General features: G+C 45.2%; 1 protein-coding gene across 6 annotated transcripts in view; it reads right to left on the reverse strand.

Moving 5' to 3' along the window:
• NPNT (nephronectin) overlaps positions 1-10,111 on the reverse strand; it is a 76,479-nt gene extending 66,368 nt beyond the window's left edge. For 2 of the 6 annotated variants that reach the window (XM_040237523.1, XM_040237517.1), the window contains exons 1-2: positions 9,847-10,033; positions 7,580-7,680 (exon numbers count right to left, since the gene is read on the reverse strand). In XM_040237523.1, coding sequence (XP_040093457.1) covers positions 7,580-7,680; positions 9,847-9,917 — 172 coding nt within the window. In that variant the 5' untranslated portion in view covers positions 9,918-10,033. Of the gene's footprint in view, positions 1-7,579; positions 7,681-9,846 lie in introns of all 6 variants that reach the window. The other 4 variants (XM_040237520.1, XM_040237522.1, XM_040237518.1 and 1 more) reach the window with 4 other exon arrangements.
• Between the last annotated feature and the right edge of the window lie 4,392 nt (positions 10,112-14,503).

The raw sequence follows: 14,503 nt of genomic DNA on the forward strand, positions 1-14,503 counted from the left end.
AAAGAGCCTCTTGATGAGGGTGAAAGAAGAGAGTGAAAAAGCTGGCTTAAAACTCAACATTCTAAAAACTAAGATCATGGCATCTGGTTCCATCACTTCATGGCAAAGAGATGGGGAAAAAGTGGAAACAGTGACAGACTATTTTCTTGGGCTCCAAAATCACTGTAGATGGTGACTATAGCTGTGAAATTAAAAGATGCTTGCTTCTTGGAAGAAAAACTATGACCAAACTAGACAGCGTTTCCAAAAGCCAAGATTACTTTGCCAACAAAGGTCCATCTGGTCAAAGCTGTTGTTTTTCCAGTAGTCACGTATGTATGTGAGTTGGCCCATAAAGAAGGCTAATCACTGAAGAACTGATGCTACTGAATTGTGGTGTTGGAGAAGACTCTTGAGAGTCCCTTGGATAGCAAGGAGATCAAACCAGTCAATCCTAAAGGAACTCAACCCTGAATATTCATTGCAAGGACTCATGCTGAAGATGAAGCTCCAAACACCTTGGCCATCTAATGCAAAGAGCCGATTCATTGGAAAAGATCCGGACGCTAGGAAAGATTAAGGGCAGGAGGAAAAGGGGATGGCAGAGGATGAGATGGTTAGATAGTATCACTGACTCAATGGACACAAGTCTGAGCAAACTCCAGAAGATAGTGAAGGACAGGGAAGCCTGAAGCACTGCTGTTCACAGGACTGCAAAGAGTTGGACACAACTTAGCGACTGAACAGTAACACGGTACATCCATATTTAAAAGAATGAGTCAGGCTTACATGAATTGATAAGGACTAGCCTCCAAAAAGTAGTATTATATGAAAAAAAGAAGGTACAGACTAGGTTTACTTCTTGCCATTACTTTATGAACAGGAAGAATTTTGGTTAATCAATTATAACATAGTCATATGGTGGAATACTACATATTCATTAAAAAATGAGCAATTGCTTCATGTACTGATGATAAAGAAAGACCTTCAAGATGCATTTTTAAGAAAAAGAAGGTAAAATGGGGTATATAGCATGCTTTCATTTGCACCACAGAGGTCGGGGTGGAGATATACAGGAATTTGCCCACAAATACGTAAAATATTTCTGAAAAGTATACAAAAACCTGGTAATATTGTCTAACAAGGGGTATTTAAGGACCTGAACACACTTCCTCTTATAAAATAAATATATTTTTTAAAAAATTAATGGGAAAAAATTTTAAACCTGCACAAAATTGCTGGGAGAGAGACAAAAGTATCCACTATAGTTAGGGGAGTGGGAAGTAATGAGAATTAAGGCTAAGAATGCTCCTCCCCTTCCCTTTCATCTCCCCTGTGAGTATCTTCCATTATTCACTGAAGGAAACTGCAGAATCACTCAGCATCACTGGACTGTCATTTTAAAGGCATGCGGTTGATTCAATTGACTGAAAATGCATATAACATGAACTCTACATCTGAAAACCGCCATTACAATTGCCACAGGAGGGGAGAGTGGGGAGTACAGCTACATTTTTCAAAGCTTATCAAAAAATTTCGAAGGAGGAAACAGTGTCCTTTCTGGGCCAGAAGCGGCTCCTTGGGACCACGTGTGCATATGCTTTCAGACAGCATCTCCATGTGGCAGGTATTTGAGGGCAGATGAAGCAGCTGAACTTCCAGCCACTAAAGTGCTTCCTTTCATTTGACCTGATATCCCAGGCTGAGAAGTGCTAACATTTCTGGTCTATAAAGGTTAAGACCCACCCAGATTAACTGAAATGGGAGGCGTAGAAGCATGCTAAGTTGCTTCAGTCGGGTCCAACTTTGTGCAACCCTATGGACTGCAGCCTGCAGGCTCCTGTGTCCAGGGAATTCTCCAGGCAAGAATACTGGAGTGGGTTTCCATACCCTCCTCTAGGGGATCTTCTCGACCCTGGGATGGAACCCCCCGTCTCTTATATCTCCCGCATTGGCAGGCAGGTTCTTTACCACTAGCACTACCTGGAAAGTCCTCTAAGGAAATTAGTAGCTCTCAATAGTAAGATATAAAGATCAGTTCTAATCAGGGGAAAGAATGAAGGAACAAGGTAATTTCTCTGAACCTTGACTTGCAAGAAGACTCATCCTCCAAAACTACCTGTGTGAAAAAGTCAAACTTCTTCAGCGCTGATTTTGGTGTGGAATCTACATTCCAGGACCACTTAAAGTTACCCAAAGCACATGCCTTTCTTAAATAACCTTTTCATGGAAAGTGGGTGGTTGGTTAATCTTGAAGACTACTTCCTAAGGATGTGGAAATTCAGATTGAGGGCTGAAAGTAGTTATAAGATGGTCCACTGCCTAGCATTTATTCCTACCTCCAAAATAAACCATGACATTCTGCATTCTCACCCCAATATTAGAGGAGGAAGCTGAATTTAGACAGTAAAGCATGCTCAACTCCATTCAGCTGGCCCAGGACCTGCTGGCAATCTTCAACACGGCTCTGCGCAGCACAGCCTGCCTTGAGGTTCCCAACCACTCCTGGTGTGATGCATACAATTGTATGGGTATAGAAGACTGCCTCATCCGTAAAATGCTGATTCATGTCCAGTGCAGGCTGCCACAGCTGTTTACTACTAATGGAAAGGCACTCACTAGGAACAGTGTGGGAACACTAGAGGTGGCCTTCAAAATCACTCCCAGTATTTCTTGTTTACTCTTATTTTAAAAAAAGGATTCAAAATCCAAATAATCAAAGAAGGATGTAATCTATGTATTTTGTGACTAGGGACATGATATCAATGACTAACATAGGGAGCGAAAATGAATAAATCATGTTCCTTTCATGAGGCTGGATTTCCGAAACCAGATGTGAACTGAAGAATAAAATATGAATTTTAAGTGTTTCATTTACTGTATCAAAATTCTCTGCTTCAACTAATAACCATTTCATTTGACATACAGAAATAATAAATTCAATAATTTGCTCATCATTCTTTCTAGTGATCCACAATCATTAGCCATAACGCATATTATCCAAATGAAATTATTGGAGGTACAACTCCAAAACAGTTTCAGAATGAATTACTGTTTCTCAGTCCTTGAGTTAGTCCTTGAACTAACCTGTAAGTTTATCAAGCGCTTTTAAGAATCCAGAATTTTCACTTTACATGGCAATTGTACAGTTGCAGCCTTTACTAACTTCGGGGCGGGGGATGGTAGGAGGAAATGAGGTTTAGAACTAGTAAAGTAAAATCAAACTCTAGGTGTGGGTTTTATTTCTCACCAAAATCTCCAAAGAAACATAACAAAATTCCCGCATTTTTCCTGGTCTTAAGGAAAATTGCTCAAGGACAGCCAAAGAATTCAGAAACTTAATAGCTTTGTTGAAACCTAGAACTAGTTGCATTTTGAATTTTTCTTCGCACCTTTACAAAGTGCTTTCAACAGAAACACTATTGTTACAGCCACATAGAGAGCCAAACCTCCCAGTAAACAGAAAAACAACCATACAGAAACGCAATGTCTAGATCCTGTATACTTTAAAATATAAAGGAAGTTCTCAGTGGGATTTAGAGCTGCAGGGCACCTTAGAAATCCACTTGTAAACTGGGAAAGGTGCCGCTGAGAAATGTTAAATAGCTAATCAGGTACAAAAGTCAGACCACCACTCAGTGGTCTCAAATTGTCTAGTGCTTTTAGTTAAGAACTGTTTCCACGGCATACATGGCTTTTTAAAAACAGAGAAACACCGAGAAATCTTTATTACTGAGATCTCCACTTGTTAGGAGTAGAGAAATTGTTAAAGTAATTGAAATGTGTCATTAATGTGATGGGAAAGTTACGGAAGTTAAGCAGAAATAACTACAGAGCAAGTAACAAGTAGTTTGTGATCCTCCGAGTGATTAACATGCTGCGTTCTGTAAACATAGACCCATCCAGTCTGCTGCAAACATATTAAGAAACCTCCCTTTTCCAGTCCAGAGTTATATCAATAGTCAATAAAGGTAAAGTCCAAGACAGTTAATTAGAAACTCCAATTCTGAATCCTCAACATGTAGAGATCTGTTTGAGTCAAGAATACAAAACAAAGAATCAAAGGATAGAAGGAAGATACAGGTATGACCTCTGAAAGCACAGTGAAAACGTAACCTGCCTATTTCTGGAACAGGGCTTGCTCTCCTCGGCCAGGTGTAAGTGTTGGGTGGCATGGGCAGGATGCAGGATGGTTCCTGTGCCTGCTGGGGAGCATCTCTGGTCTCTCCTTTCTCAGTCCCAGAGGAAAGGGCGGGAGGTCTGGCTGAACTGTGGCTGGACTTGCAGGCTGAGCAATGCAAGCCCCATGCCAGATGAATCATCCATGAAAAGGTGGGCAGCAAGTGAAAATGAAATACAGCATCTTTTGGGTAAATACATATACTCGAGTCACATAAATATTGACTCAAAACATCTCACATGTGCTCAACCAAGTGGAATAGACACCACAGGGTCAGTGCTCTAGCCTGTGAGATCTCCCCCAACTTACACCTTTCCTAAGGGATAAATTGGGAGGTACTGCATACAGGAGGGAATTGCTCCCTTTTGCTTTGCTGGGCTGATTTGAAGGAAAATTTCAACGTGAATCATTGAGAAAAACGAGAACCAGGGCACCTTGTTGAGGAAGGGAGAACGCTCCTCATGGGAAAGGGACTCTGAGATTATGTAAGGGTCAGAAAGGCAAAAATATTTTTCACATTAAATTTCCCAGAAGCTGTTCGGAATTTTTATAGGTAATCCATTACCAGATATAACTGTTAAAGGATAGCAAGTCTATTTTCCCCAAATAAATATAGTGGCAAGGGTTTACATTTCACAAAAGCTTTCTTTAAAACCAATCAGGAGTTTTCCTTCCGTCCCCGAGAAGCCTCTTTTTGGTGCTGTTCACTCCTACTTTGAGCGGACTCACCCTCAACATGCACATTCCTCTACCTGTTTATAGCAAAACAAAGACAGAGGGATCTCTGAACTGGTAAAAGATGCTGGGACCATCTGAGATTCTGCAAAAATAAAACACAGGCAAGGAAGCATCCATCTTTGAACTCATCTTTAAAACTCTACCATCTATAATATTAATGGTAAAGTTCCATCTGGCCCTTTTTAAAGGCATTTTATTTTACTGCAACAAAGAGAATCTCAGAACCATTTTTAAAAAAATATAGCCAGTATAAAGAACAAAGACTCTAATGGCACGTAAGGACCCATCCCACAACACTGTGTCAACACCAGTATTCTTTTATATGTCTTTAATTTCACCAGACGCACATAATAGGGTATACCTGGAGTAGTTTTACATGCTTTACAAATGATAATTTACTTCAACTTTGTTATGGTCCTAGGAGGTATTGTACGATTTTAGATCCATTTTAGAGATGAGGAAAACAAAGCAGAGAGAGACTGAATGATTTGTTAAAGGTCACACAGCTCACAGGTGGTGGAACTAGTTTAAACCCAGGGAGTCTACCTCCAGAGACCACATTTCCTCCAGTATGCTGCCTCTCAAACTTTCATCAAATCTAAGATAAACTGGGATTTGTGAAGGATCACCTTAACACATTTATCACCATTTCAATAACTAACTCATGCCATGCTGCAGCTTCCTCGGACCCAATGCAAGAAGGAGAAGATAAATACTATCAAATACTATATTTGACTGCTTGTGCTGTCTTTCAGAAACAAAATGAAGGTACAGAAAATTAGAGTGTCCCGTATCTGCTGGGAAAAGTACTGCACAGAAAACGAAATGCTAGGCAATCACTTGGATGTTTAAATTTTGTCATACCACTGGACTCTTCGAAGGTCTTTAAACTCATTCAAATTCAGAACTGCCAAGGCAGTGTGTATCAGAGCAAATTTAATTCCAAGATAAAGAGACATAAAACAGCTCTTTCTGGGGGAATTCCACAGTTGATGAACCTCTAAGAGAGTTTTCTCCTCAAAATTCTTTAAGCACAACAGGCAGAGTGCAAATCTCCTCCTCCGCTTGCCTCTGCCGACTGCCCTGGCACGCTGCCTTCACGGGAGGTGCACTCCAGTGTGCTCAGCCAGGCAGCCTTGTCCTGGGTGGGGCTGGGGGCCTGTGCCCACCCCAGAGTGCTGCAACACTCATTTTGGGGGGGGTTCAGAAAACTAAGGCAGTGAAGGAGGTGGAAACTACCTTCCTTCCTGCCAAGAAGCTACTTATCTTTTATTCAGGAGAGGTGTGTATATTGATTGGGTCAAGAGAAGAGTCCGCTCTTCACCTTTTGCTTATCAACACCTGACTGCTCTTCACATTCCACACCTGTGGCCTCCAGCTGTGCAAACACCTCTGTCCCGATGGCATAAGTGGCACCATAGACTACAGTCCATCAGGTACCATTCTTCTCTCTGGCCATCTTCCCTTAAAAACAACGTGAAATAGACTAACCAGTAGGGGCACAGAAGCTTTACCTTGTTCTTTTGTTTACCAAAAACTTGAGTTACCACCATCTGCCTTTAATAAATGCAGCAGTGACCCAGCTGTGCACCAAGTCTGGCCCAGTGGCTTGCAAGGAGCGGGCAAACAACCATGAGTCCCCTTTACCTTTTCCTCCCTAACCAGAGATGTCAACCCAGGGCTGTTACTCTCCCTCTTTCACAAAGTTAGGGGCAGACATCCCCAAAGACTGAAATAACTAAGGGAATGCCTAGATTTCTAAACTGAAATTTACCTGATTCCTCACCTCGCCAACACTTCACTAAGGCAGGCTCCTCCCTTTGCAACTCCAGCCTTTTTAACCACCCTTCCATATTTCTCTAAGCCCCTTTTTTATTACTGTTAAAAACACTGGAATACATAGAAATCAACTCAGTTCCACCATCTAACCAGACATACCAATCTAGGGATCCAAAGATATTGCAGAAATTTACTTGACTGTTTTGTGAATTTTTTTGTTAGGGCAACTGGGAAAGATAAAAATTTAAGATGTAGATAAAAAGGTGGGAATGAATTTCTCAAACTTCTGGGATGTGACTCTGATTTCTACCATTAAAATATCTATTTGTGATTATGGAAAAGGTAAAAAAAATCAGTGTTCTGATTTGGCACTTAGTACATGATGTTGACTACTCATAGAACTTCAAAATGATTTTTTTTAAAGTGCTATTTGATTACACTGGGTGGTCCATTTAGAATCCAGTCAATACAATCTCACTTCAAAAAAAAAAAGATTTACAAATAGGCCACTTTATACAACAGCTATGACAAGGAATTTATAAGTGCTGTAAGGTTCAGAGTTTATTTAGTGTAAACACAGTCTAGACTTATTATCTTACCCCCATCTCACAGCCCACAGCCAAGAGTAAGCCTGATGGGAAAACAAGAGCTGGAGATACTGAGGACAAATGCTAAAACGAGCATCCTAGGTACCTCTGTGAATAACAGAACTGGCACCTTACTTTAGGAGGGGGGATTCCGGTTGGAAAGGGGCAGAATAAGAGGTCAGGGGCAACTCCCACGTCAGAATCACACCAGGAAGCCTTGCTCAGTAATGAGCCCTCGGATGCGCAGAGTGAAGCCATGACTGACCGTGGACAGCCCGCCCCCCACAGATGCTGAAGTCCCCGGGCCGATACTCACGCTGACACTGTCCCCAGGGCCGGCGGGCCCAGCCCCAGCAGCAGTCAATCCTCCCGCCATAACGACACAGGCCAATGGATGACACTATTTGCCTGGGCCACCTACCAAACAAAAAGATTCAAATTAAATAAAGACACTCTTGAAATTAAAAATAATTTCCTTATTACTTTAGAAAAACTTTTTAATCACACCCAACAATTTTCTACGAACCCTTTCATGCCTGAAGAAATTAAACAACAGAACACCTTCAGGGAAATGGTTCTGCTATGATCTAATTTCAAACCTCAGACAGACACATATACAACAGCACAAGAACTGAGGGGGGAAAAGGAGGGGAAGATCCTTTCTTACAGGGAAATAGCACCAGCTAAAACCAAGAATTCTCAAGGCTGCCACTCACAGGATGGTTTCTGAAGTTTGAAATAAAACAGATTCCTCAAAGGCCCACACCTGTTACTGAGGGGAAGGCCAGTTTTGGCTGATTCATGGTAAACTTAAAAGTATTAAATCAGACATGTCAAAGCAGAAAAAAAAAAGTCTGCCTTGTATAAGGGGGTACCTGTGGGAAGGGGCAGAAAGAAGGGAAGTTTCTTAAAATCAAATGGAACAAAACTCTTTTTGAGTTATGACTCTTCTGCAAAAAAAGTTTTCAGAAAAAAAAAATGTACTTGAGAAAGAAGACTAAATGAAACCAAGGAGAGTTTAAAGTGTAGCTAACATCTCAAGTGTCCTTGTAGTTTGAAGCTTTCCTGCATCAACAATTCGTGTTACCGTCTTCTCTAACATAAATAAGGACTAAAGCAAACACTGGATTTCAGGCTCCGATTTACCAACCAGATTCCACTTTGACACCTTATTTGGTACATCGGTTCCCTATTTAGATTCACACCTACCTCGACGACTCTCCCTGCCCGCTCTCCCAGAGGATCAATATTTTAATCGTCTGTTTTAGATATTTTTAAGACTACATGAAAATCTATGCATAATCATGTGATTATTTCTTGCTGCAAATATGTGTGCAAGAAACGCACAGGATATTCAAATGTGGGGAAATCATTGCTTTAATAAAATAAAACAGCCTCTGGCCGCTACCCACTTTTTTTTAACTTTACTAATCTTTTCATTCCTCTTGCCTTCATCTCCCGCTTCTGCCCCCGAGCCCAAAGGACAAATAACCCCGAACTTTACATTTCCTGAGACCAAGTGATAAACAAGCGGCTGCGCTTTTTCTCTTCAGCGCTCCACTGGTTCCCCTCCGTTCCTTCCAGGCACAAGAAAGCCAATCAATCGTGGAATTGATTCGTTCCAAGACTGCAGGTAAAACAGGTGCGGCAGTCTCTCGGGCTGCGCGGGGGCGGGGGTGAGGGTCATTGCACGAGCGTTGACTGGGTGGCGGTGGGACCCAAGTTAAAAATCTCTCCTGGGTGCTGCTGCCTGTTTTCTGCTTAAGCAGCAGCGATGGGCGCTCGGGGCGAGTTTGGTCTGTAATTGCACCGAGGTGCCTCCCGGCACACACACACACACTCACTCTCGGGAGCCGAGCTGGCAGCCGGGGCGAGGGCTCCTCGCTCTGCGGTAGGAGGAGTGGCCGAGTGACAGGGGAGCGCAGCAGAGCCTGGGGTTGTTGGGACCTGTCAGAGCACGCAGCAGTCAGGCTCGCCCGAGGTCTCGGGAGCTGTGTGTGCGTACAGGCACCCACACACGCGCGCGCAGCGTTCACCCCACGGCCCCTCGGTCCTTATTTTGAATCCTCCCTCCCACCAAGGAAACCAAGTGGGGAAGCAAATGGGTCTCCCTCTGGAAGCACAGCGGCTTCCTCTCCCTACCCTTTGTGTGAGTCACCGTGACAGCCCCCAGCCGGGATGTGGCCCGGACCACCTGGAAGTTTCCCCACTGCAGAGCTGTCGAAAGCAAGAATTTCCCACCCAAGGGATGTCCCGCATGTCACCGCCTGTGGGGCAGCTAACCCGCGCCCTCAGAGCCCAGATGCCGGGCTCCAGCTCCCTTCTCCCGCAGCCCCGAGTAGGGCTCGGCGGCCCGCCCCGCAGCGCAGCCTCTCCCGGGTTCCTGGACGCGCAGGGGGCGCGCCCTCTAGGCCTTGGGCAGCCACTGGCGGACACTGCAGCTCGACAGCTCTCCTCCCGCCGAGGCCGTGCGGAGGCCGTGCGGTGGCCCCGCTTCTGGCCCGCGAGCAGAGACACGGGACCCCAGGGCGGTGTGAAATTAGCGCGGGATAGAGCAGAGAGGGTCCCCGGGGGCCGACTTACCTCCCGTCGAACTCCGCGGCCGCCTGCAGGTAGAGCGAGGACCCGAGCACCAGGGCCAGAAGGAAATCCATCTCGGGCGGCGAGTCCCGGGCGGAGGCTGAGCTGCAAGCGGGGAGCAGGTGGCGGGTGCTGGGGGCGCAGAAGAGGCGTGCTCGGCTCCCCCGAGGAGCTGCGGCCGCCGAGGTTACTGCCGCCCCTCTCGGAGGAGAGCCGCGCGGCGCGCAGCCGGAGCAGGTCTGCTTGCGGCGTCCCGAGCCCCTCCGGCTCCCTCCCCGCGAGGGGAGGCGCTGCCCGGGAAGCCGCGCCGCCTGCGGGGAGGAGCGCAGGGGCGGGGGGCGCGCGTGCGCTCGGCTCGCCGCCCTCGGGTCCCCGGGTGAGGGGTGAGGGCGCCCGGCCCTTCGGCGGGAAGCTCGGGGGCGGGGGCACTGCAGGAAGGCAGAGTCTCTTGGGGACCAGCCAAACGGGGGGAGCGCCAGGCTGGGAGAAAAGTTGCCAGCCCGGCCTGGACCAGGGAGAGCAGGGTGCTCGGCAGGAAAGTCTGAGCCGGGGAGGAAAGGGGCCCGGGGCGTAGGTGCGCGCTCCGCGGGTTCCTTCCGAACAGGTGGGGACCGCAGGGGCGAGCCGTAGCTTTCACCGGAGGGCGAAGTCTAAGATGAGAGGTTTGTGGGGCCAGAGCTGAGCTGTGTCTGCATTTAAGCGAAACCGCAGCACGACTTGGACAAATTAGCGAAGGCAAACTCCGGGAGTTTGCTTCTCCCGCAGAGCTGGCAGAGGCAGAGTTTTTAAAAATTTTGTAACCAACCGAACGAAATGCTTGGCGTCTTCGAGTTTTGAGGAGAGGTGCAGACTGTTTCCATCTCCGCCAGCTCGACTCTGAGCACAGTAGGAGGGTAGCAGCGGCTGTCCCTTCAGCGGCACGTGCCTGCCGGAGAGGGAGAGCAATTACTTCCTAAATCTTATAGTGCCTGATCCTCGGAGATCATTTAGAGACCATTTTGAGCAATTATTGCAGTTATTGCTGAGTGAAATGTATTGTAGAAGGGCTATGTTCACATAAAAACACGCAATGATTATACTAAAATTCACGTTAAAGCATCAGTCCGATCAAGTCACCTCTCATCCCACACCCCACCCGGAATGACTGCCTGGGGCACTGATCTGGCCTCCCATACCTCTCCGACCTAACTAACAGCCTATGCCCTCCGTTCCTCTAATCCGTGGTCGCCCATGCCTCTCTTCCACACTCAGGCGTTCCTGCCTCAGGCCATTGACGGTCACTTCCACCTGAACCCGGATAGCTATTCTCTGTGTGGTTCTCATCCTCGCGTGTCTTTGCTCCGATGTCACCTCTTTTAGGTGACCAGTCTTGACCACCCTATTTAAAAGTGCAACCTGTCCCCTCCTGATGTCCCCTGCCTGTTCTCTGTCTTTTCTGCAAACCACTCATCTTCTAGTTTCCTTTTTTTTTTTTTTTTTTTGACTGTGCGCTCAATCCTGTCCGACTGTGCGATGCCATGGACTGTAGCTTCCCAAGCTCCTCTGTCCATGGAATTTCCCAGGCAAGAAGACTGGAGTGGGTTGCCATTTCCTCCTCCAGGGGCTCTTCCCGACCCAGGGCTCAACCCTGCCTCTCTTGGGTCTCCTGCGTCCGCAGGCAGATTCTTTACCACTGTGCCATCTGTTTCTTATATAGTTTGCTTATTTCTTATTTTGCCCGTCTTCTTCCTGCTAGAATGCAAACTCTACAAGGGCAAGTTTCTTTGTTTGGTGTGTTTCTTGAAGTAGGTGCTCATAAATGTTTATTGACTGAGTTTGCTACGTTACAAACTTTACCCCGATCTTTATTTTCTTTTTGAGATTTCTCCAACTTAAAATTTTTTAATGGAAAATTCTGTGGTAGAGTGACCTCACTATCCTGATCTCTTAGTGTGTATAAACACAGGAATTTTCTGCAAGAAAAGGAAAAATAATGGTTTCAACTTAAATGACTCTTTGATTTCCAAGTTGTTTTCTGTTAGCAAAACAAGTTTCTATTTTAATCTCAGGAAACATCCATGCCATTTTGGGCTTGGGACATTATTTTAGGCAAACAGCTTGGTGTCATCCATTTCAGATCTTTCTAATGAACTCCAAAAATGTAGTAGTCAAAATATTTTTTCTGCAGAAAATAAAAAATTTTAAGTGTAATGTAGGCTTGGTTCCAGGTTTCAGTGGCTGCTCCTTAGTCATTTTCTTTGTTTATAGGTTCCTGGGTTGAGCAATGGATGATTAGAGAGAAAGGGGCTAACTGACAGCCTAGAAACTGGAGTTAGAAGGAAAGGAGGATGAATAGTAGGTGAAAACAGAATGGATATCTGGAGTAAGATTGTAATACCCCTTCTGCCTGCCTCTTTTTTGTGTGTGTATCTTTTCTTTGACCTAGAAAACACTCCATTCATCTTCCTTCTTTTTTTGTTATTTTTTAAATTGGAATATAGTTGATTGACATTGTTCTGTTAGTTTCAGGTGTACAGCAAAGTGAATCAGCATCTCCCTTCTTCATACAGACACACTTTCCACTTACCCTTTGGGTCCAAGCTTAGCTGACACTTACCCAGGAAGGAAGCCCTTTTAATTTTTCACTTGGCTGAGACTCCTGTAGCTTGTGTTTCTATTGCCCTTTGCGTCCCCTAGAGTAACTCTTGAAGCACTGGTGGAACTGCTTCTCTACCAAATTGAGGTTCCCCCAAGACACTAACCAGTAGGAGGGCAAGAGCAATGTTATTATATCCCTTGTGCCCAGCATAGTACCTGGCACGGGCTGGACTGAATTCTGCTTGGTAATCTTTAGCCTCTCCCTCAAGTCAGTTGTAGTTAATTATATCATTCTTTGTTGAATCATGGAGCAGAGGGGATTCTAAAAGAATTCCAAGGTCTATTCGTGTAGCCTGCTGCAGTTAGGACCACCAGTGCCCATTCCCAAAAAGAAGTGGAGTTCCCATGGGAGTGACATATTGCTATCTCAGTCTTAAAAACAAACAAGAAACATACTGAACAGCATGCTTTTTGCAATATCTGAATTTTTCCAGTAGGATGACATTTTGGTTAGGTTTCACACCAGATAATGCCACCTTGCAAGGAGTAATCCTTGCACAGAAATCATAATATTTACTGGTCACAATGTGACACAGATCAACAGCAAAATAGAACCAAGTGAACACAGCTTCCTGCACCCGGAAATCAGAAGCTCTTAATTATTGAGTCTTTTTCTCCCCCAGTAAATATTTACTGAGACCCTACCATGTATTAACCATTTCTATGTGCTAGGACTTCAGGAACAAGACAAAGTTGTGCCCAGAAAGAGTTTACATTGCAGTCAGGGAGCAAGATAATAGGTGCTATGAAGAGAGGGTAAAGGTGTAGAGACTCAAGGAAGGGTAGGTAGTAGAAAGAGATGGACTGTGATTTTAGGTCACCTCTCAAGTGAAGTGAAAGTCACTCAGTCATGTCTGACTCTTTGCGACCCCATGGACTATACAGTCCATGGAATTCTCCAGGCCAGAATACTGGTGGGGTGCGCCGTTCACTTCTCCAGGGCATCTTCCCAACTTAGGGATCGAACTCTTGTCTCCCGCAATGCAGGCAGATTCTTTACCAGCTGAGCCACCAGGGAAGCCCAAGAATACTGGAGTGGGTAGCCAATCCCTTCTCCAGCGGATCTTCCTGAGCCAGGAATCGAACCGGGGTCTCCGGCATTGCAGGCGGATTCTTTACCAGCTGAACTACCAGCACCTCTGGGAGATGACATTTGAGCAGTGTTGGGATAAAGTGGGTGTAGGTCAAAGGAAAGAGAAAGTGTGTTTTCTCTATCAACTTCTCATTGTCAGCGTCATGCAAGACATTCAGCAGTTTATTGCTCCTCCTGTCCCATATGCAGGGTGCTTAGGGACAGGATTACTGCTTCAAAAACTCCTATGGAGCAGTTCTCTTTTTAGGAACAGAGAAGGATGAGGAGCACACAGCTGCTCATTCACAGCTGTCTTGACTCCCAGCTGAGCAAGAATTACGGCGACGCACTGCTCTGGCCATGGAGGGAGGGCCTTGGTCAGACAGTCAGGTCACCCCTGCTTCTACGACCTGATCCTCCAGAACCATGTCAGAAGTGACTGTTGGAGCAGATGCCTTCCTACTGGTACAGATTTGAAGGCCTGACTGTTTCTTTAAAGGAGCTAACAGAGACAGCACATTTTCAGGCCAGAATGAAGGTTTCTGTGGCTTTAAGATTTCCTTAAAACCCTAATAGGCTTCTAATTGTTTCCAGTCAGTTCCTTGTGCAGATAACCATAACCAAAGTCTTTTCTAGTTCTAGTTCTTAAGCCTGCTTTATTTCTTTGCTTCCTTGTGTCCATACTTAACTCTTTCATCTTAATGGAGGCCACCTTGAGGCTAGCTTAAATAATAGGGTTTTTGGGAAGGTGACACCCTTACCCTGATCCTTACCACAAGGCGTGGCTCCCTATATTTATATTAATGTTCAGGACATAAAAGCAGTTGTCTTTTTCAACCATGGGAGGCCTGAAATTTCTGGACATTCTCATTTCCTGCCATTTCTGCTTGCAAAAACAGCTAGTCCTTGCCTGAGCCTACCTCTTTCTTAAGATACCTTATAAAAGCAACA

The sequence above is a fragment of the Oryx dammah genome, unplaced genomic scaffold, assembly GCF_014754425.2.
Source record: "Oryx dammah isolate SB20612 unplaced genomic scaffold, SCBI_Odam_1.1 HiC_scaffold_3, whole genome shotgun sequence".
Classification (NCBI taxonomy): Eukaryota; Metazoa; Chordata; class Mammalia; order Artiodactyla; family Bovidae; genus Oryx; species Oryx dammah.